Here is a 21,804-nt window from a genome sequence, read left to right as displayed (position 1 = left end):
TATATCTAACCCAAATATTTATTTGCATATTTCCCTCTTTTTAATTACAAAATTGACAAATTCATCCATTTTAACTTATTTTATTAAAAATAGTTATGTAATGACTACTTTACACTTACTTTGGTGTGTTTCAACCAAAAACCCACAAAAGCCTAACCCCCACCCCGGCTAAAAAAACTAACCCCCACCCCCCCCCCCCGGGCTAAAAAAAACCATCGTGGTTGCCCTTACACACATATTTTTCAGTAACTAACGATTATTCTGTCTATAAGATCTTTTTGATTTATATCATGGACATCATCGGCATGCTTGCGTACTCTTTGCCGTGTTTATTCGGTTACAATGTTGGGTTGTAGTAAACCCAACCGAACCAATCCAGGATCTGCGTTGGGACCACTGATCCAATGATCCGAACGTATTAGACTAAAGAGGGGGCTTAGTCACTCCTTTAACCTTGTAATAGTTAAAGAGAAAAAAAAGATAAGTAGAAGTGTACAAAACCGGTTTGGCCAAAGGCTGGTCAAAACCGGTTTAGAAGCAAGATAGGCCGGCCTAGTCCAGGTCGGTTTGGTTCGGTTTAAAATCGGCTTTAACTAGTTTAAAAACGGTTTGGTTGTTCAAAAGAGGAGCTGGTACCAAAACCGACGGTTTGGGTTGGTTCATGAACCGGTTTGGGTGAAACCAATTTCCTTATCAAACCGGTTCAGGTCGGTGTGCCATAATCAAATAATCGATAAAACTCTGCAAAACCTTCTCCGACGATCAAATTTGGCGGTATGAACAACAGCCGCCGGTGGTGCAAATCGGCTCAATTATGCCGCCGTATTCGCCGTCAATTCTCGTCGTCAACTGCTTCAATTGAACCGTTTAAACCGCCTCCATTTTCCTCTCAAAGAAGAGTCGTTGTCACCGGTAATTACTTCTAATTCACACATAATTATTAGTTTATTACAAATTGAGCTTCATTTCTGTAGTTTCAGCTATTATCGATGATAAAGCTCGGCTCGTGAGTAGTTTTCAAGCTAGAGATTGAGCTCGGCTTGGCTCGTTTACTATTTATTAATTAATTTTTATATATTTATAAGTACACCCCCCCCACACACATATATATATATATATGGGCAAAGTATAAAATGAAAACCAACTTGAGTTGTGAAAACCCGTGAAAACATTATTTAACATGTTTTTTTTTGTTACATGTAATACAAAACATAGAAAACATAAAAAAAATGTTTTGCTATTTTTTTTTACATTTTTTTACTAATTTTTATTTATGTTTTCATAAGAGAGAAAAAGTTATATTTATATTTACATTTTTTATTAACTTTAATTGTAGGCTACAAGATTTAAACTTTAATTAAAAACGTGTGGTGGAGAATGAGTTTCTAGAGTTTTCACAACTCAAATGGGTTTTTATTTTAACCTAACATTAGGTTATATATATATATATATATATATATATAGAGAGAGAGAGAGAGAGAGATCAAAGATAGATAGAATACAATAATTGCTTATCATACATTAGGTACAAAAATATCTATATTAATGAAATTGATGAATGAAATCACATCACATGATCTCGAAATCGTCAATATATATCCAACTAATCATCGGTTCACCGGAAAAACAGATCTGGATCGTTAATCGATCATTTTTTTTACTTTTCTTCACGAACTACGTTTTTGAGCGTAATTATGAAAACCATATCTGGATTTGAGCGTAACGGGTTTTAACACTGAGCGTTTTTGTAAAATGGCTTGAGCGTTTTGTAAAGTGGTGTGATTCATGCACCTATTGTATGTTAAGCGATTATTGTACGATAACTTTACCACACACACACACATATAATAGGGTTAGTTTCATTACAGAACTTCAAAAAACTTAAGAACTTTGAGAACTCTTAACAACCAAATTATTTTTTTGAAAATTTTTTATATATTATTATTGTTAGAGAGTAGTTTTATCATTTTTTTAAAATAAATTTCGATTGCATATGTAATTCGCAAGTTTACACATGTGTAAAATTTATGTAACAACAAATTTACACGTGTAAAAAAACATAGATATGTGTAAGAACTAATTTTTATAATTGTAATCGTAAATATAGATATAAAATGCGATAAAACTACACTTAAATAATGTTAATATACAAAATTTTTTTATAAAAAACATGTGTTATTAATAGTTTCTTCAAGTTCTTAGTATATATATATATATATATTATTTAGTTATTTTTCTAATAACTTTATGTATAATAATAAGTAGTAAAAATATATATTAAACAAAAATTATTAAGATAGCAGGCTAGCTAATTGGCTCGAGCTCGGGCTCGTTTAATAAACAAGCTTATTTTTACGCTCGGCTCGGACTCAATCTCGTTTAAGCTTGGGTTAATCGAGCTATTTCAAGAACCGATCTCAAGTAGCTCACGGGTGGCTTGGCTCGTTTGTAATTGAATTCATCTTTTGATTACTGTAGGTTTAGGAATGGTAACTCCATTAGGTTGTGGAGTAGAAACCACGTGGAAGCGATTAATCAAAGGCGAAAGTGGAACTAGGGCTTTATCTGTTGAAGACCTAAAAATGAGTGGATTTGAGAAAGACACTCAGTTGTATACATTTGATCAGTTGACTTCAAAAGTGGCTGCTATTGTACCTTGTGGGACTAAACCTGGTGAATTCGACGAGTCATTATGGCTTGATTCTAAGGTGTCTTGAAGTCAATGCTTAATAGGGCTGTAAACGAACCTAACTGAACCAAACACGGCCTTGTTCTTGTTCGCCTGTTAAGCTTTTATTGGACAAGCGAACGGTTCACGAACAACTAAGAGAATGAAATTTCTTGTTCGTGTTCGTTCGATAAGGAAATGAACGAACACAAATGAGCGCACAATGTTATATTTGATTTGGCTAACTGAAAACGGTCAATGTCAACGGTTTGGTCCGGCTACCAAGGCTGGTGTTTTTTTAACATTCATATTCATATGTTAGTTTTACATATGAATTAATCACATAATACTCATATATATATATATATTTGTTTTATAGTTAATAATTTTGCTTAAATCTATATGATAAGATTAGAAAAATTATTAAAAGGTGTTAAAACCCTTTAATGAACAAACTTACAAACATAAACAAACAATATCAATGAATATAAACGGACGTAAACGAACACATCATCGAATATAAATGGACGTAACCGGACGTAAACGAACACATTATCGGATGTTGATGAACACAATTGAACGAGCATGGCCTCTGTTCATGTTCATTCATTTAATAAACAAACGAACATAAATACACTTCCCGCCGAACAGTTCACCGAACGTTAGGTTCATTTACAGCTCTAATGCTTAATATAATGTTTTGATGATTTTAAACTTTGAAAGTATAATTAATCTTGTTATTTGCAGCATGGTAAATCAATTGCAAGGTTTATAAGCTATGCACTGTGTGCTGCAGATGAAGCACTTAAAGATGCAAATTGGATACCGTCTATACAAGAAGACAAGGAGAATACTGTAAATTCTTATATAATATATACAATATAGATTCTTCTTTTTGTTGTTTTTATGTATATTGCTAACTTGAAAAAATCAGGGAGTTTCTATAGGTGGAGGAATTGGAAGCATCGGTGATATACTAGATGCATCACAAATGATCTGTGAAAAGGTTATATTCTGTGCAACTTTTACATTTCAGGTTATTTGAATTCATAAATAATAAATGGTATTTGTTTTATAACCGCAGAGACTCCGTCGTCTTAGTCCTTTTTTTGTTCCTCGGATATTAATAAACATGGCAGCCGGTCATGTAAGCATGAAGTATGGCTTTCAGGTATGTAACCGTTAATTAGTGAACAGAATATATTCTTTTAAATTTTTTATAAATATGCCAAAATTTTGCAAACAGTGTACCGTACGATTTTCAATGTTAAGACCCTTCTCTGTTTTTGTTTGATTGAATCATATTCTAGTATTAATTTTAGTATTTTACACCTGTAAACGAACCGAATGTTCAGTCAACAGTTCGTTAACCGTTCGGCTGAAGTTCGTTTATGTTCACAAACAAACAAACATGAACACATGTATCATGAATGTATCGTATGTTCGTGAAAGTTTGTTCGTTCACATTCATTAGTGGGCCCATTACAACTTACTCTAGTTCTAACAACTTTTTAGGCCACATGTTTTTCACATTACTTTTTAACTTAGCTCAGCTATATTCGTGGACCATTCGTTTATACTGTTAATGAACGAACATAAACAAACACGAACATGTTCGTTTTCTTAACGAGCGAAAATGAACAAGGAAACCCCGTTCGTTTAATTGTTTGTGTTTGATCGTTTGTTCTGTTAAGTTAAATGAGTTCAGCTCGTTTACAAGCCTAATTAGTTTTGAATTAGGGACCGAACCATGCCGCAGTAACAGCATGTGCCACAGGGGCAAATTCAATCGGTGATGCAGCAAGAATGATTCAGTTTGGAGATGCTGATGTCATGGTTGCCGGAGGAACTGAGGCCAGTATTGATGCTTTATCTATTGCAGGGTTTTGCAAGTAATTATTACATTAAATTATTATTTTACCAAGATTTTAGGTTCTATAATCTTGGGTCAATATTCTTGACTTTTTTTGACTTCATGCAGGTCAAGGGCGTTATCTACAAAGTACAATTCTACCCCTCAAGAAGCTTCAAAACCTTTCGATTGCAACCGAGATGGATTTGTGTATGTTAGTAAATAATTTTTTTTTATATGTATTTTAATATAAATTATATGCAGTTATTCAACATGATTTTATATGCAGCATAGGAGAAGGTGCTGGTGTTCTTGTATTGGAAGTCAGTAATCATTTTTATTTCATATATGCTTTTAATTTACGTGACATTCGTGTTTTATATATTTTAACTTTTACAGTCCTTTTGGTTGTAGGAACTTGAACATGCGAAAAAGAGAGGAGCACATATATATGCAGAGTTTCGTGGTTATGGGATGTCAGGTTTGACCTTGTTGACTTTTGGTTCTAATATTATTACTTGTTCGTGTTTTGACACTTAACCTATGATATTTGTTTGTGAAGGCGATGCACATCACATCACACAACCGCATGTGGATGGACGAGGCGCCATTTTGGCCATGACACGCGCGTTAAAACAGGTATTTATAAAAAGTTAATATTTTTTCAGCACGAGCGTTGTTTTGTTTTATTAAATGTTATCTTTTTTTGTAAACGACAGTCGGGTCTTCTTCCTAAGCAAGTGGATTATGTTAACGCACATGCTACATCTACGCCTTTAGGTACGTGCCCTTTTAATTAATAATACTAGTTTGAGACCCGTGTACTGCAAGGGTAATTCATGAAAATATATAGCCTTTCATAATTAAGCGCAATACAATAAAAAAATAATCATATATTAATGATTTACATTAAAATTACAAAAATTAAAAAAGAAACTCAAGTAGATATATATTGAATAACGTTTTTTTTTTATGAAATAAGAGATAATTATAAAGTTCAAATATTTGCAAATAAATAGGAAGTAAATATTAAATTAGCATTCTTTAATGCATAAATGGTAACAATTTTTTATTTTCTGCATTTTTTGTTTTCATATGTTGTGTTAAATCTTATTATGAATTTATTTAAGGTAAGTTTAAAAAGGGTGAGGTTTAACGTGAGAGTGACAAGTTGCAAAACTTATAGCTTTTTATTATAGAGTATAGATATAGATATGTAAAATAATATTAATTCAGTTTTTAATCAGGTGACATGGTGGAAGCACAAGCAATAAAATCTTTGTTTTCCAAACATGCAACATCTGGTGCCTTAGCCTTTTCATCCACAAAGGTAAACTTTAACTATTTTTTAATAAAACATGTAAAATATGAAGTGATTTATATTATTACATATTATATAGGGTGCTATTGGGCATCTTCTTGGGGCTGCTGGAGCGGTTGAGGCGATATTTACGGTTCTTGCGATACATCATGTAAGTAAATAAAAACTAATGTTATTATGCTGCTATAATATCGTGTTTAAGTAATGTAAGTATTTGCGTTTTACTGGTGCAGGGAATCGCTCCTTTGTCGCTTAATTTGAGTAGCCCGGATCCTATTTTCGAAGAAGGTTTCATGCCATTGACCAAGTCAAAGGAGATGCAAATCAAAGCAGCTTTATCAAACGCTTTTGGATTTGGAGGAACAAATGCTGCACTTCTATTTGCTTCTATTTGATTACAAAATCTTGTTCAATTTGCAAGCGAATTAAAGTCTGTTGTGACAAATTTTGACTATGAACTATGGTTTCATGAAATCTCGATTTCTTTAAACAATGTTGATTATGAATTTTTGAGTTCACACAATGCGGTTTTCGTGGTTTGTTCAAGTTTGCTATTTTAGTCCAAAAGTTTAAAATTTGCTATTTTCATCCCTTAGGTTTCATTTACGTTGCAATTTTCGTCCATGTAGTTTCGTTTTCATTATGATTTTCGTCCATGTGGTTTGTTAAAATCTGCTAATTCAGCCCAAAATATTTTAACCAAAAGGATGAAAATTGCAATGAAAATTAAACCTTAGGGATGAAAATAGCAAAATTTTAAACTTTTGAACTGAAATGGCAAATTTAAACAAACCATAAAGACGAAAACCGCAGTTCACTCTTCTTGAAATCTTTAAAGATGCTTCCTTTTACTATCTTGATTCTGAGTTCTGAATTGATACAATGGCTTCATTACTTGAATTTCATAATTCTAAATATGCACAAAATGTGAACACAAATTTATGTGTTTATGGTGTGTACATTGATCTAAAACCTTCAGTAAGTGGGACCACTTTGGCTTGAACCTTTGCCTGCAACTTTGTAACGGCTTGCCGAATTTCCTGCAAATGTTTACAAAAATATATAAAAAAGAAGCGAAAATAAAAGGAGAGTTTCTTTTCTTTTGAGTAAACTGCGGTTTTCGTCCTTGTGGTTTGTCCGAATCTGCGATTTTAGTCCAATAGTTTTAAATCTGCGATTTTCGTCTCTGTACCCGACCCCACTAACCCCGTTAAGTCTAGTCGTTAAACCAATAAGCATGCCCTTCACGTGAGGGGCAGTTTTGTCCTTTTTCTCCCCAAATAAACCCCAACCCTAATTCACAAGCCCCTTCGTGTGAGGAGCTGAGGTGCATTTGGGATAAAAAGGACAAAATTGCCCTTCACATGAGTGGCACGTTGATGGGTTTAATGATCAGACTTAACGGGGTTAGTGGGGTCGGGCTTAATTGCAAGTGAAATGAAACCACAGGGACGAAAATCACAGACTTAAAACTATTGGACTAAAACCGCATATTTGGACAAACCATAGGACGAAAACCGCAATTTACTCTTTTTTTTTTTTTTACTTCTTGAGGTTTTTAATTACCTCGACGTGGTAGCGTGATGAGAAATGCGTCAAGAGAATCGCCTTGTTCCTAATCCACTTAGAATGCTCGACAATCTGAAGTTCGGGTTCAAAACAAGTCGCTTTCAGTAAGATACCAAATGGGCTGCGTTGACTTATTTTAGATAAAACGCAACCCAAATCAACCAGTTCACAAATATTAAGATGAAAACATTACCTCATCGATATGCATGTGACCATGTTCTTGCGCATGCTCAATGCTGCATTTATCATCCAAAAAAGTAGCCTATTGAACAAAACTTACTCTCACTGTTAGAAATTCAAGTATAATTTGCATAAATTACTAGAAAATAGTAATAAAAAAATTACCTCGGTTATAAGAACTTTGGCTCGCAAGGCGTCAGAACTTCGTGGATCAAGTAGAAATTCAGAGCTTGTATCGCCTGTGAACGCCACCTCCGGTGACAATATGATATCCGTTATCTAAATTTACAAAAAAAGGGTATATCGGTTTTTATTAATCCCAACCATTGCCTTTTGGTCACTGCTAGTCCCAACTAATGAATTGGCTACTGACGGTCCCAACTTTTAACGTATTTGTTTCTAATGGTCAACGACTAACAGGATCCTAACGCCGTTAGTTTCAGGTCGTCGGAAAAACTTTTTGGCCAGAAAAGTCAAATTTGTTGCCGGAAAACACCACCTGAACACCGCAACCACCACCATTGACTCACCGCCAACCAACTGCCACCACTTGAGCACCATCAACCTATTCCGAGGATGGTTCTAGGGTTTTCGACGGCCTCAATAATTGAGGCTTTAACTAGAAAAAGGTTCCTAAAGGTCCGAAACAAAGTTACCAAGATGTTTGGGACTAAAATGTTGAGTTTTTGGGAACAAAAATTGAGTTTTCCGGCCTAAAACGTTTCTCCGACGACCTGAAACTAACAATGTTAGGATTCTGTTAGTCGCTGACCGTTAGGAACAAATACGTTAAAAGTTGGGGCCGTCAGCAACCAATTCGTTAGTTGGGACCGGTAGTTACCAAAAGACGATAGTTGGGATTAATAAAAACCAATATACCAAAGAAAAAGAAAACAATTTTTTTTTAAAATGATAAAATAAGTTGATTTAAAGTTGCTTGTGGAGAATAAATAAAAAAAAATAAAAATTATAAACCTCAACACCAGATTTCTTCTTTTTCTCAATCTCCCTTCCTTTCAAGTGAATGTATTGTTTCTTAAGTTTCTTCCGAACCGAATAAATCACATAACCCTGACTCGGTATAACATGATAAGTTTTAAACGGGCGTACAACAAGATCGTTTCTTAGCTCATATGTTTCTCCTAAGAAAATAAATAAATAAAATGTTACGCTTTGAAAAACGTTAATTGTTAACGTCATATAATATAAAGACGAGTTTAAAGAAGAACCATACCTACATCCAATGCAACCAAATCGACATTTAATTCCACGTCACCCATCTTCCTATGAAGCTCAATCAACTCTTCAACATCGTCTTTAATCGAAGGAGGTACAAACACGGTTGGAGGGCTCATGTTGTATAAACCACGAGTTGCAATGTACATCGGTAGCCCACCCTACAGCCATACAAAACCGGGATTTGTTTATCCAATTTATGATAATTATTAAAGCATACAACTACAAACAAATGATTATTACAATTAGTTTATACTAAAAAAAGTAGATATATTTTGACATTTTAAGAGCAAATAGCATAATGGAGCTTGGTTCAAAACAAACTAAAAACCCTATTAATTTAATATTTTTAAGGTTGTTCTCAATGTAGATTAATCAACTTTTAGCAGGTACCTGTAAATATAAGTTTCAGGATCAAATACATTTTATTCTTAACATGAAAACAGTGAAAACCGAGTTGTTGTTATTATTAGGTTTGTTTTTATATTTGTTTGTTGTTATTTTTGTTCGTATTTGCTGATTTCCGATTATGAGACGTTATACGTATTTGTTGATTTACATTTTGTTATTGTTAAGTTTTTTTCTTATGTTGTTATAAGTATTTGCTGTTATTATTTTGTTGTTGATTTTGATTCTTTTGTTGTTATTATTAGGTTTTTTTCTTTGTTATTATAAAACATTGCTTATGTAGATTTGTATTGTAGTTGATATTGTTTCCGGCGTTCTCATTTTTGATATATTGGTATCGTTTCCTACGTTCTCATGTTAAGATTATTTTGTACATGAACCTTCCCCGTAAATATAAATCAACAAAATGGATAACTCTATTTAAGAATTGTCAACTAATTAAGCATAAAAATCAAATTTTGTTTATTGATTTTTAGAGGAATCTTTTTAAAGACCAAAATCACAAAACCAACTGCAATTTAACCAACTCATAAATCCAATTCAAGAAATGAATCTAAGGGTGTGCATGGGCTGGTTTAGTTCGGTTTTTGGCTAAAACCGCACCAAAACCTGAAATTTCGGTTTTTGAGATTTTAAAAACCGTTATTTTCAGTCTTTTCGGTTTTCTAGTCGTGTTTGGTTCGGTTCAGTTGCCATTCAGGCTTGAAAATTTTGGGCTAGAAAAGAGATTTGGCCTAAAATAATCTATTAGATTATTATACATTTGGGCTAAGATACTTGGATTAGGATTAACTAGATATTAAACTATTATCAATTACTTAAAACACAAAATAAAAATTGAAAATTCATAAGTTCGGTTCGGTTTGGTTCTTTAGATTTTTATTACACGCAAATCCGAAACCGAACCGAAAGTTCGGTTTTACAGAAATAAAAAACCAAACCGTCAGTTTTTGTTTCGGTTTGATTCTTTCTGTTATTTCAGTTCCGGATAGGTTTTTTCGGTTTCATGCATATCCCTAATTGAATATTCCTCTAACCATAAATCAACAAAATGGTTAACCAGGTTATAAAACCCTTAATTTCCCAACATCAAAAGCACCACACTTTCAGTTGATCAAACATCAAAATCACACCCAAAAAAAAAAAAAAAATCAAAATGGACCACCCTTATCATAACCAGATTATAAAACCCTTAATTTCCCAACATCAAAATCATAAAAAAAAAAAAAACATCTTACAACGTGATCAAGATGAGCATGGGCAATAAACAAGAAATTCATCCCATAAAAAACACCTTTAAAGGAACGAACATAAAGAACGAATGCAAATGAACGCATTACCAAACGTTCACGAACATAAATGAACCATGTTCGTTCACTTATTAAACGAACTTCTTGCTGAACATTTACGACATGCTCGCTAAACATTCAAGATTTCAAGTTCATTTTCAGCCCTAAACCAGATTATAAAACCCTTAATTTCCCAACATAAAAAGCACCAAAATTTCAGCTGATCAAGAAAAAAATATATATATTAACCTACCAACATCAAAAGCACTAAAAATTTCAGTTAATCAAACATCAAAATCACAGAAAAAAAAAATTCTAAATATACAACATATAAAAAAAAATTAACTTACTAACATCAAAAGCACCAAAATTTCAGTTAATCAAACATCAAAAAATCAGCAAAAAACAACTTACTAACATCAAAAGCACAAAAATTTCAGTTAATCAAACATCAAAAAAAAAAAAAACACACACACACACACACACAACAACATATTAACTTACTCACACTAAAAGCTCAAAATTTCAGTTAATCAAACATCAAACTCACAACCAAAAAAATAAAATAAAATAAAAACCAACCATATAACTTACCAACATCAAAAGCACCAAACTTTCACTTAACCAAACAGCCAAAAAAAAAAAAAACACAACATATTAACTTACTAACACCAAAAGCACAAAATTTCAGTTAATCAAACATCAAACTCACAACCAAAAAAAAAATAAAAACCAACCATATAACTACCAACATCAAAAGCACCAAACTTTCACTTAACCAAACAGCCAAAAAAAAAACACAACATATTAACTTACTAACACCAAAAGCACAAAATTTCAGTTAATCAAACATCAAACTCACAACCAAAAAAAAAAAAAAACCAACCATATAACTTACCAACATCAAAAGCACCAAACTTTCACTTAACCAAACAGCCAAAAAAAAAACACAACATATTAACTTACTAACACCAAAAGCACAAAATTTCAGTTAATCAAACATCAAACTCACAACCAAAAAAAAAAAAACCAACCATATAAACTTACCAGCATCAAAAGCATCAAGCTTTCACTTAAAAAAAAAAACTTACAATGTGATCAAGATGAGCATGAGTAACAAACAAGAAACTCATTCCAACAGCTCTAGCAGGACACTTCCCAATATCAAACACACACTTAAACTCTGGCACAATCACACAAGTATCAAGCCCACCAACTGACACACCCTCAATATTATACCCTTCAATTCCCATGCCTCTTCTCACCACTTCAGCCCTTGCTTTCCTGTACTCTTGCTCTTCTATTGCGTTGCCAATTGCTGATAAAAACCCTGAATTTTTCAAAGATTTTGCGGCAAATTCATGTGGTTTTGTGGGTTTTTGGTGGGTCATAATTTGTGGGTTTGGTTGGTGGAATTGAGGGGAGATAGGGGTTGAAATTGCCATGGATGAAAGCATTTTGTGTGTGGAAAATAAGGGTTTATGAAAGGCTTTGATGGCTTTGAATCTATATTATTTTTGGGCATTTTATCCTTTTTACAACCCGAACCCGCTAAACCCGTTAAACTTGAACCGATATACAATTTATACCTTCTTATAGCCTTGTAAAAATTTTGACTAGGCGTTGATTAATCCTCGATTAATCTTTAGTCCCAACTTCTCTGATTAATTTTGGGTCAGTCAGCCAATTAACCAGTCAATGGTCAAATCCGGCCAAAATCAGGATTAATCGGACATAATCGGTTTTTTCTGATGAGTTTCTAGCAAAAATCGGCGGTTTATGGCGAGATTCCGACAAAAATCGGCGGTTTTGGCGAGATTCCAACAAAAATCAGCAGTTCCAGCAAGATTCCAATCAATTTCCGGCCAAAATGTGTTTGTGTGTGTATAAAATTGAAAATTACATATGAAAATGTGTGAGTGTATATAAAAATAAAAATTATACATCAAAGTTCGATCTGATTAATCGTTGATCCCCACCCTACCACCCGACTAGCGATTTTTACAACACTGCCTACTTAGAATACGATAGGGTCGGTTCCCAGGTCATATAAATACTAAAAATCAAGTCTTGGTTGGAAAGAATGGTTTAGAAATTGCATAAATATACTAACAAACAGTTCTAGGACCCGAACTGTGTATTAACAACAGGATTGGTTCTGGGGATGGTCGTTATTTACCATTACTAGATAACACCCAAAGCGTTGCGCAAGGGCTGATGGTGTAGTCAGTAAAACAATAATTTCTTTTAACACAAAAATACAACAAATTAACGTAATAAAAAAACAAAATTTGCACGTTGCGGCTGCTAACTGACGTGAATTCGGACGGTATAGACGGTGATGGCCTTGAGAAAACAAACATTGTGGGTTGCGGTCGCAAATCGATGCAAATTCGAGGTCAAATACAACAAATTAATATATTTAAAATAAAATAAAATAAAAAGAATACAATGTGCTCGTTCTGGCCATGGACAGACCGATATTGAAGATGTCAATACTAAAGCGTCAAACACAAAGTATCTTAAATTAAATAAAAATATATACATTTAAAAAAAACAAAAAAAAATAGTAAACGACTAATCGGGTGCCGTCAAGTGGACCAGTTAGGTGCTTGGCGGCACCAAACTTCAATATTTATCTACATTGATAATCATAATGGGTCCGGGTTAGTTTTAACAGGTAAGACTCGTTTGATCTCCATGAACTATGACCCCTATGCTATTTGATATTAACAGGTTTGGACATTTAAAGTGTTTGGTTTGGACCATGAACAGCCTAATGTAGTTACGTGGTCAATTACCTACACATATCATCATATATGTGTTATTTTGATTGCAAACTATTATGTTGTAATATTTACATTTTGGTTTTTGAGTTTACATATTTGTACAGCGTTGTAAACATCGCTAGACGTTAATCAGGGGTGAGGTATCGACTAAGAATTAATCGGGGGTGATAATTTTACTATTTGGTATTATGCCAGCACCAATAAAACTAATTAGAGAAATTATGTAACTAGTCGAATCAAATGTACTGTATCTTAAAATTATGAAAATGAGCACAACATATCAATGATATCATTATACACTTAAAATAAGTCTTATATTGTCACATGTAACAAACTAATTCAACTTGTTCACACATTTATGCCACCAAAACATGATGTATATCAATTGTTTGTTACATTTGTTTTCAAACTTGTATTATTTTAACAACATTGGTAACAAAACAACAAATAGAATACAAGACATGTTCGTTTAAAATGGAATCAGTTAGCCAACAACATACGGGACACGAACAAAACATTTTCGTTTAGAATTAGTTAGCGAACAACATCTAGTCATGCATGACACGCGGTTGAACATCCACTTAATAAATGCAATATACGAGCGACCAATGCGCCATTTTCGTAATTTTTACTTTGAGTAAACTGCGGTTTTCGTCCATGTGGTTTGTCCAAATCTGCGGTTTTAGTCCAATAGTTTCAAATTTGCGATTTTCGTCCATGTGGTTTCATTTCACTTGCAATTAAACCCGAAATCTCTAATCCTGTTAAGTCTGGTCGTTAAAAACCATCAGCGTGTCCTTCACATGAGGGACAATTTTGTCATTTTTCTCCCCAAATAAACCCCAGTCTTAATTCGCAAGCTCCCTCAAGCGAAAGGCTGGGGTGTATTTTGGGAAAAAAGAACAAAACTGCCCCTCACGTGAAGGACACGCTTATGGGTTTAACGACCAGACTTAACGAATTAATGAATTTGGGTTTAATTGCAAGTGAAATAAAACCACAGAGACAAAAATCGCAAATTTGAAACTATTAGACTAAAACCGCAGATTTGGACAAAATCACAGGGACGAAAACGCAGTTTACTCTTTTAGTTTTAACAAAATATATCTTTTTCACAATGTTGTATCTTTCTGGTCTTATCATTTATTAACTCATCAAACAATGAAATATAACAAATTATGTAACCAACAAGGTACCAAGAATTGTAAACACTATATACAACAACAATGTACACATGGTCTACAAAGCGTAGATTCGGGTCCCACTCAACGATTCCTGGTACGTAACATCACTGCAAACAGTGATTCTAGAATCCGAGGTTATTATCTCAGCATTTCGAAGCATAAACCCGTGAATTAGAGGCAAAGGAAACCCAACCCCAATGCGTGCATTCACGTATGGCAAGAAAACAGTTTCGATCATCGTCCACACCACCGGCTGCAAAAAAAAAAAAAAAAAAACTTATTAGCATTTTAAACCAAGATTAATTTTTTTACTGTTTTATAAGTTTCGGGTCAACCCAACTCACTGACCATAAACTCGAGTTACCTGAATTAGAAACATGTGCAAGGTGCCAATCTTGCTCCATTTTAATGACATGGAAAGATCACTCATTTCCAAATGAGCCGCAAGGTTATTCCCGGTTATTTGAACTGAACCCGTGCCAGAAATTACCTAAAAGAAGAAATGTGCGCGTTATTTTCAGAACCAATTAAGGCTATAAGCACATCTGCATAGTGCTTAATTAAAAAAATGCCATAATGTGTAGATGTGTGTGTAATGTATAATGTATATGCATATATGCATGTACACAAATGCTATCAATATCATATTTTTATAAGACTAAATCTCAAATATTCTAACATCCATATGCATTTTTTTTAAAAGGAAAATTGGTCTGCTATTTCTCAATAAAATCAAAACGAATACAATCAATAAAGTGGCAGGCAAATGGGCAACAAGCTGCGCCGCAACCCCCTTTTGAATAGCAAAACGAACCCCCTTTTAGTCGATTTATATTCAGTGTTGTCACGATAAGACAAGACCGGATTTTTAATTCTTTTTTTCCTTCAAAAAATCAATTTATATTTCATTTAGACTCAAACCTTCATATTTTATTTATTTAACTCTTAATATTCTAATAAAATGCAAATCCACACAAAAAAATATAGTATTTTCATATTTTGTTTTGTGTTAGATATATATACATATATTATATAGACAATTTTAATATTTTAATTTATGGCATCATCCGGATCTTAATTCCGGTCCAATTGGTCAGACTAGTGAACCGGTAAGGTGACCGGTTCACTGTCCCGTCCGGTTACGAAAACAAGATAAATAGGACAAGGGTTAAAGTGGTTCTCGCAGTTCTCAACATATTATAAGTTCTAAAATGAACGCCGCTCTAAGAACAACTACCACTATATATTTCAAGACCGTTCAATTCATTAATAAAGATTACCAATGAGATGCAAGCAACAGGTATTGTTGTGTCAACTACTTCAAGAACATCTATAATAAGATCCGCATAAACAGTACTGTCAATTTTCTGCTGCGACATCTGCACAGCTGGCGGATCAGATAACGAGATATTTAAATTCATATTATCGTTTGGGTATCTTTTGTATAGTTGAGGAATAATAAATCTCCATCCTGCGGTGTTCAAAAGAGACTGTTCAGGAAGTTTGTCCACAATCCAATGCATAAACATAGCCTGAAAGTACACACATTTATGTCATCCAAAAGATATGCAAATGTGGCGAAACATGCGGTCAGACAGTTTTAAGTCATGGGTGAAAACGGGTTCGGGTTGAAATATGTAGTCTTTTGGTGTAGGTTAACACGAGTCAGATTTAGTTGGGTTGACCCGAGACACTTATCCGAAAATTCTAATTTATTTTATAAATAATTACAATAGTGTGTTAGGTAAAACATAACCCGAATTGACCCATTTGTCACTTCTAGGGATGTTCAAAAAGCTTGCAGCTCGCTCGAAATCAACTGAGCCGGCTCGGCTCGGTATGTAAACTAGAGAGGCCCAAGCCAAAGTCGGCTCATGGCTTGCTCATTAGCTTGTTTAAGTTAAAGCCCGAATACGCACACCCACACAAATATACACACACATATTTTACTTTAAACGAATGAATTTTTTTAATTCTATAAAATATAAAAAATAAAATTTCTTTCAAACCTTTTAATTCAAGATTGGCCCGTTAAGAAGTAAAGCCCAGATTTTAATATATAAAAATTATAATCCAAATTTTTATAAATAATGAATTTTGTAGTTATGATTATACATATGTTACAAATATTACTATTGGTTTTTAACTTTTTATATATCACTATGTGCAAAAAAAAAAATAATAAAAAAAAAACTTAAAAAATAAACAAGCTGACTCGTTGAGCCATGAGCTTTTGACGATCCGGGCCCGAGCTCAATATTTTAGCTTGCTAAGATAAACAAGCCAAACCAGCTCGGTTTTTAAACGAGCCCACCTCTAATTTAAATAATAAATATATATATTTGGTTTGAGGAATTACATTGTAATATAAGGCAAGTGCAGATTTGAACACCGCTTCATCTATGGCAATTCCAATCATTTTTGAAGGATCTGAACAACGGACAGGCGCCTGCAAACTGCTTCCGTATAAACGTTTGCCGCTTTTGTTTTCGATAAATAATCCGTTTATCTCAAACCCCAATGAAGTGTCACTTAGAAATGGACTGTTAACAAGTGTAACGTTTAACGATGCCACGTCATCGACTGGAATTTGTTTCGGAAGGTTTTGTAGAACGTATCCAAGCTTTGAAATTTCGGTTTCTAGTATTTTGGTGATTGTTTTTGCTACCGTTGACTCGATTTCTTCTTTGAAAGCATCCAAAATCCTGAAAAAGAGATGTCAAGTTTGTAATTGGAAAGTCAAGCATTTGACTTTTGGAAGATTGGTCAAACTAATAAAAAGTCAAAAGACTAACATACCCTTGATAAAGCCAAGATGTACCTCCATCTAAGTCTATGGTAATATCATTAATGTGACAATTGCATTCGATGGTGGAAAGTTGCATGGACCCGTCTTTGATTTCTAAGCCTAATGCGACTCCCATTTCCATGCCGTTAACCTTAATATGATCGTATCATCAAATAACAAACGTTAAACTTCAAAAATAATAAATACAAGTAATATCATACTATCAAGAGATAATAGAAATTGGGATGTTCAAGAAATATTGAACAACATGCATGCCACAACATACGGCCGTACGCACGGGTGGCCCTGACCCCCTCCGTTTTTTTGCTCGGCAGTGTAAATTTATCCTTTTTCGGCCGAAAATTTTTATGCGTAGTGTAAATTTACGTGTTCTCAACCAAAATTTTGAGTCCGGTCCCCTCTGGTTTATGAAGTTAAAATACATATTGAGCCCGGCTCCCTCGACGTGTATGTCCAAGCTTCGCCACTGACCGCATGATGTCAAATCAATTTTGTACACCGGAGTTTGTTACATCATTCGGGCTGTAGGGCTAAAATGGTCACACGGGTCGCATTACTTTTCAGTGGTCATGTTAGTCATTTTTTGTCAGTAAAAAATATCAATATGGGCTGGATGATCTGACCACATACGAGTATACGACCATTTTTTCCCTGTCATACGGCCCGTGTGACCATTTTCTCTTTGTCATACAGCCTGCACGACGATTTTCTACTGTCCAAGCCCAATGTCGCCCCATTTCCATGCCATTGACATTAACCGTAACATCATCATATCATTAAACAACAAACATTAAACTTCAAAAATACTAGAGTCAAGTAACATCATACCATCAAGAAATCATAAATTGGGAGTTTCAAGAAATAATGAAATTAAGATTTTTGAAAAATCTTGAAAGTAAGATTTTTAAGAAAAATTTGAAATTGGGCTTTTAAAAAAATATTGAAATTGAAATTATAGATCATCATCAAACAACGAATGATAAGCTGCAAAGTACTAATTACAAAGTAAAAGAAATATTGAAACCTAAAATTCAAGTAAACGAAATCCTAAAATTGGAGCTTTTCAAGAATCTTGAAACTGTGCTTTCAAGAATTCTTGAAATTGTGATTTTTCAAGAAATCTAGAAATTGACATTTTAGAAGCATTAGCCTTAGCATATATCATCAAACAACAAACAATAAACTTCAAAAATGCTAAATTTCCCATCAAGAAATCTTGAAATTTCAATTTTAATCTTGAAACTAAGCATTAACCTTAGCATGATCATAACATCAAACAACAAACATTAAACTTCAAAAATACTAAATTTCCCATGAAAAAATCTTGATTTTGGGATTTTCAAGAAATCTTTAAATCAAGATTTTCAATAAAACTTTAAATTAAGATTTTCAAGAAATTACAAAATACCTGAATTGATACTGAAGAGGTATGCACCCGCCTTAACATCGAGCGGGGCGGGTCAACCCACAAGATATAGACAAGAGGCTTGAAATCAGGATGTCATGAAGACACAAAGCCAAAACCTATGCGCGTGGCGCATATCACATATGCTCACACATATCACATATGCTCACGCATCATATATGCTCACGCATATCACATCTGCGCGTGGCGCATATCACATATGCTCACGCATATTACATATGCTTGCGCATATCACATCTGCGCATGAAACATCTGCGCGTGAGAATAAAGAGAAGACCTCGCGCATCCCCAGGATAGGCGCATATCACACATGCACATAATCAACCACGTCCTTATCCAAATCAGGATAAGGACAACCATGATTGTGCTCATCAGACAACCTTCCAGAAGGTATCCTTTAAGGAATAAAGAATATGCTGATGTTGACAGCTGCCAATGAAGGGTGGACAACTCAGCAAAGCCCATGTGCTACCACGTGATTGCACATGGGTTAGGTGAAATACCTTGGTCAGAGAATATTCAATGAAAAAGCACCAGGTGTCCTAAGGACACGTGGCGCGAAGCAATAGGAGGAGGCCAAAAAGGCCCTAATTGGGTCTGAGTCCAATCATTGGAAACCCTAATACTATAAATACCACACCACCTCCACAGTGGGAGGTAAGCAAGAAAATACATTCTAAGTCCTTACTCATTTTCAGATTATTATTATCTTCTCCTACAATATCTTATTCTCACACCGGAGAGTTACCCCAAAAAGGACCCCTCTGTCCCTTTCTGAGGGGTAAGTTCACGGTGCTGTTCGTTTTGTAGGTGGAAGAACTCATATTCCGGAAAACCATCGGTGATATAGCACACTCATACCCGAGGAAAGTTGATCGTATATTAGTAAGTCGATCCACGTTTCTTCAGATACATTAACCTAGCATGATCATAACATTAAACAACAAACAATATACTTCAAAAATACTAAATTTACCATCAAGAAATATTAAAATTGGGATTTTCAAGAAATCTTGATATTGAAATTACAACCTTAGCATGATCATATCAACAAGTGAAACAACATACAGTAAAATAAAATAAAATAAAATAAAAAAAACTAAATTTACCATCAATAAATCTTGAAATTTATATTACTAAATACCTAAATATAAGCATTAGCCTAGCATGATCATCAAACAACAAACAATAAACTTCAAAAATACTAAATTTAAAATTACAACCTTAGCATGATCATAACAACAAACAACACACAGAATATTAAAAAAAAAAGAAAAAGAAAAAAAAAACCCTAAATTTTCCATCAACAAATACTAAAAATGGGATTTTTAACGAATCTTGAAATTAACATCACAAAATACCTGAATATAAGCAGTCCCAGTATCCGAAACCGAAATCGGAAACAGGGCAGCACCATAATAATAATGCCACTTCACCCTCAAATCACACCTCACATCTGAGCCACCAATAGACACCCCACCCTCATTTGGTATAACCTGTGATAACCCAACATTGAACCTATAAATAGTGATATCAGACAACACAATATGCACTTTACCAATCACAGGGATATTCACAGCCCTATCAATTTCTTGAAGTGGGGTTGGTGTGATTTTGGATATTGCTTTTGTTACAAGCAGATTCTTGATGAAATCAAGACCAGGTTGGGTTATGAGGACTGAGATGGATGATTGATCAGCAAGTGTTGGGTGGGGTGTAATGAGAAGGGTTGATATTATTAATATTGGGTATGTTATTATTATTATTATTGGTGACATGAATCAAGATTGAAGCTTGGGGATGATGATGAATTGATGATGATGGTGGATGATTAATTGTATGTTTGTTTGTTAGTTTTAGAATGTGTTTTGTTTTGGTGTACTTTTGAGTTTGAGTTGTGTTGTGTTGTTTGTAGTTTATGGTTAGAATTACAAATCAGACCTTTGAGTTTTAAGGATATACAATTGGAACATAGGTGCATTAGACTGGTTATAAACCCTAAATCGGTTCGAAAAACAAAAAAGTCAAAACTGGTTTGTGATTGGTTTTGTTCTTGTTGATATCGGTTTCTTGAGTTGTTTATGTTTGTGTTTTGAACAGTTTTGGCTTGTTTTTGGTTGTGAGAATTACAAATCGGTCCCGAACCTACGGTTTGTATTGGCTCAAAATCCTATATCGGTTCGGTTTGGAACCAACTCGGTTTGACAAATAAAAAAAGTCAAATCGGTTTGTGATTGGTTTTCGATTTCTGTTCTGTTCTTGGTTGGTTTATGATTGTTTTTTGGTTTGGTTAATTGGGCTGGAACCGGTTTTGGTTGTGAGAAGTACAAATTGGTCCTGAACCTATGGTTTCTATTGGTTCTAAATTGGCTTGGTTTCGGTTCTGGTTGTAGGTTCGGTTCGATTAATCGGTTTCGGTGCGCCCCTCTAATTGGAAGTATAAAACTTTCTTTATTTAAATGAAAAATCTATAATCATTATTTTTTAATACAAGTTTAAAAAATATTAGTTCAGTCGGGAAACAAACCAGTTTGGTAAAGCAACCGGTTTGGTTTGGTGTTTTCAAAATTCGTAGTTAACAGTTTGATCTTGAACTTTTTTCAAAACCAACCGAACCTAAATCTTCTAGATTTGTAAGTTGTTATCATTAAAAGTTTCAGTTATAAGAGCATTTTCATCCGTCCAATAATCTCTAAATTCCAAATTACACTAAAAACACCATATTTTTTCTCTACTTATTAAAAAAATTATTAGGGGGGGGGGGGGGGGGGGATGAACAGTAGTTTTTTCAAATGGGACATTTACATATTTCCCCTTAAAGAGCATTGTACATTTTGAAATCATGCTTAAAATGTTTTCAAAAGAGCATTGTACATTTTGACATTTACACTTTGAAATTACATATTTCTCCAAATCATGCTTAAAGAGCATTGTACATTTTGCATTAAAAACTTGTATTTTGGAGAAATATGTAATTTTAAAGGATTAGGAAGGGAAAATATATAAAAATTCATTTTCAAATATACAGAAAAATCACTACATTTTCTCCCTATTCTACTCACAACACCATAAA

At 33.9% G+C, this 21,804-nt stretch overlaps 3 protein-coding genes across 3 annotated transcripts; 1 reads left to right on the top strand and 2 right to left on the bottom strand.

Annotated features, from left to right (window-relative positions):
• Positions 1-759: 759 nt before the first annotated feature.
• LOC143609474 (3-oxoacyl-[acyl-carrier-protein] synthase, mitochondrial-like) lies at positions 760-6,317 on the top strand. Its single transcript, XM_077084223.1, has 14 exons — positions 760-912; positions 2,479-2,708; positions 3,416-3,523; positions 3,603-3,674; positions 3,753-3,839; positions 4,409-4,560; positions 4,650-4,730; positions 4,810-4,843; positions 4,935-5,001; positions 5,083-5,159; positions 5,240-5,300; positions 5,768-5,850; positions 5,921-5,992; positions 6,075-6,317. Exons 1-14 carry the CDS (start codon positions 777-779, stop codon positions 6,234-6,236), a joined length of 1,422 nt encoding a protein of 473 aa, XP_076940338.1. The 5' UTR covers positions 760-776; the 3' UTR covers positions 6,237-6,317.
• A 383-nt stretch (positions 6,318-6,700) lies between these two features.
• On the bottom strand, positions 6,701-11,980 carry LOC143609472 (tRNase Z TRZ2, chloroplastic-like). The gene is made up of 7 exons (XM_077084221.1): positions 11,615-11,980; positions 8,825-8,987; positions 8,566-8,732; positions 7,756-7,869; positions 7,604-7,672; positions 7,408-7,482; positions 6,701-6,881 (listed from the first exon to the last, which is right to left on the bottom strand). The coding sequence occupies exons 1-7, from the start codon at positions 11,978-11,980 to the stop codon at positions 6,789-6,791; spliced, it is 1,047 nt and encodes a 348-aa protein (XP_076940336.1). The 3' UTR covers positions 6,701-6,788.
• Positions 11,981-14,551: 2,571 nt separating this feature from the next.
• On the bottom strand, positions 14,552-20,509 carry LOC143609471 (putative BPI/LBP family protein At1g04970). The gene is made up of 6 exons (XM_077084220.1): positions 20,093-20,509; positions 17,296-17,435; positions 16,856-17,201; positions 15,777-16,028; positions 14,861-14,986; positions 14,552-14,749 (listed from the first exon to the last, which is right to left on the bottom strand). The coding sequence occupies exons 1-6, from the start codon at positions 20,507-20,509 to the stop codon at positions 14,552-14,554; spliced, it is 1,479 nt and encodes a 492-aa protein (XP_076940335.1).
• Between the last annotated feature and the right edge of the window lie 1,295 nt (positions 20,510-21,804).

Source organism: Bidens hawaiensis, unplaced genomic scaffold, assembly GCF_021521415.1.
Source record: "Bidens hawaiensis isolate Kalapana, Puna unplaced genomic scaffold, B.hawaiensis_p1.1 tig00419659_1, whole genome shotgun sequence".
Taxonomy (NCBI): Eukaryota; Viridiplantae; Streptophyta; class Magnoliopsida; order Asterales; family Asteraceae; genus Bidens; species Bidens hawaiensis.
Note: the sequence above shows the minus strand (reverse complement) of the source record. Positions and strands in the feature narration are given on the sequence as shown.

Bases quoted from the DNA above. Each gene is read 5' to 3' on its own strand.
- LOC143609474 (XM_077084223.1), top strand. From the start codon at position 777: ATGAACAACAGCCGCCGGTGGTGCAAATCGGCTCAATTATGCCGCCGT. The intron at 2,709-3,415 runs GTGTCTTGAAGT...TGTTATTTGCAG, and splicing joins CATTATGGCTTGATTCTAAG to CATGGTAAATCAATTGCAAG. The intron at 4,731-4,809 runs GTATGTTAGTAA...TTTTATATGCAG, and splicing joins TGCAACCGAGATGGATTTGT to CATAGGAGAAGGTGCTGGTG.
- LOC143609472 (XM_077084221.1), bottom strand. From the start codon at position 11,980: ATGCTTTCATCCATGGCAATTTCAACCCCTATCTCCCCTCAATTCCAC. The intron at 8,733-8,824 runs GTATGGTTCTTC...TTATTTTCTTAG, and splicing joins TTTGGTTGCATTGGATGTAG to GAGAAACATATGAGCTAAGA. The intron at 7,483-7,603 runs GTAATGTTTTCA...CCCGAACTTCAG, and splicing joins GTCACATGCATATCGATGAG to ATTGTCGAGCATTCTAAGTG.
- LOC143609471 (XM_077084220.1), bottom strand. From the start codon at position 20,509: ATGTCACCAATAATAATAATAATAACATACCCAATATTAATAATATCA. The intron at 17,202-17,295 runs GTATGTTAGTCT...TCTCTTTTTCAG, and splicing joins ACATCTTGGCTTTATCAAGG to GATTTTGGATGCTTTCAAAG. The intron at 14,987-15,776 runs GTAATCTTTATT...TTCTTCTTTTAG, and splicing joins CTGTTGCTTGCATCTCATTG to GTAATTTCTGGCACGGGTTC.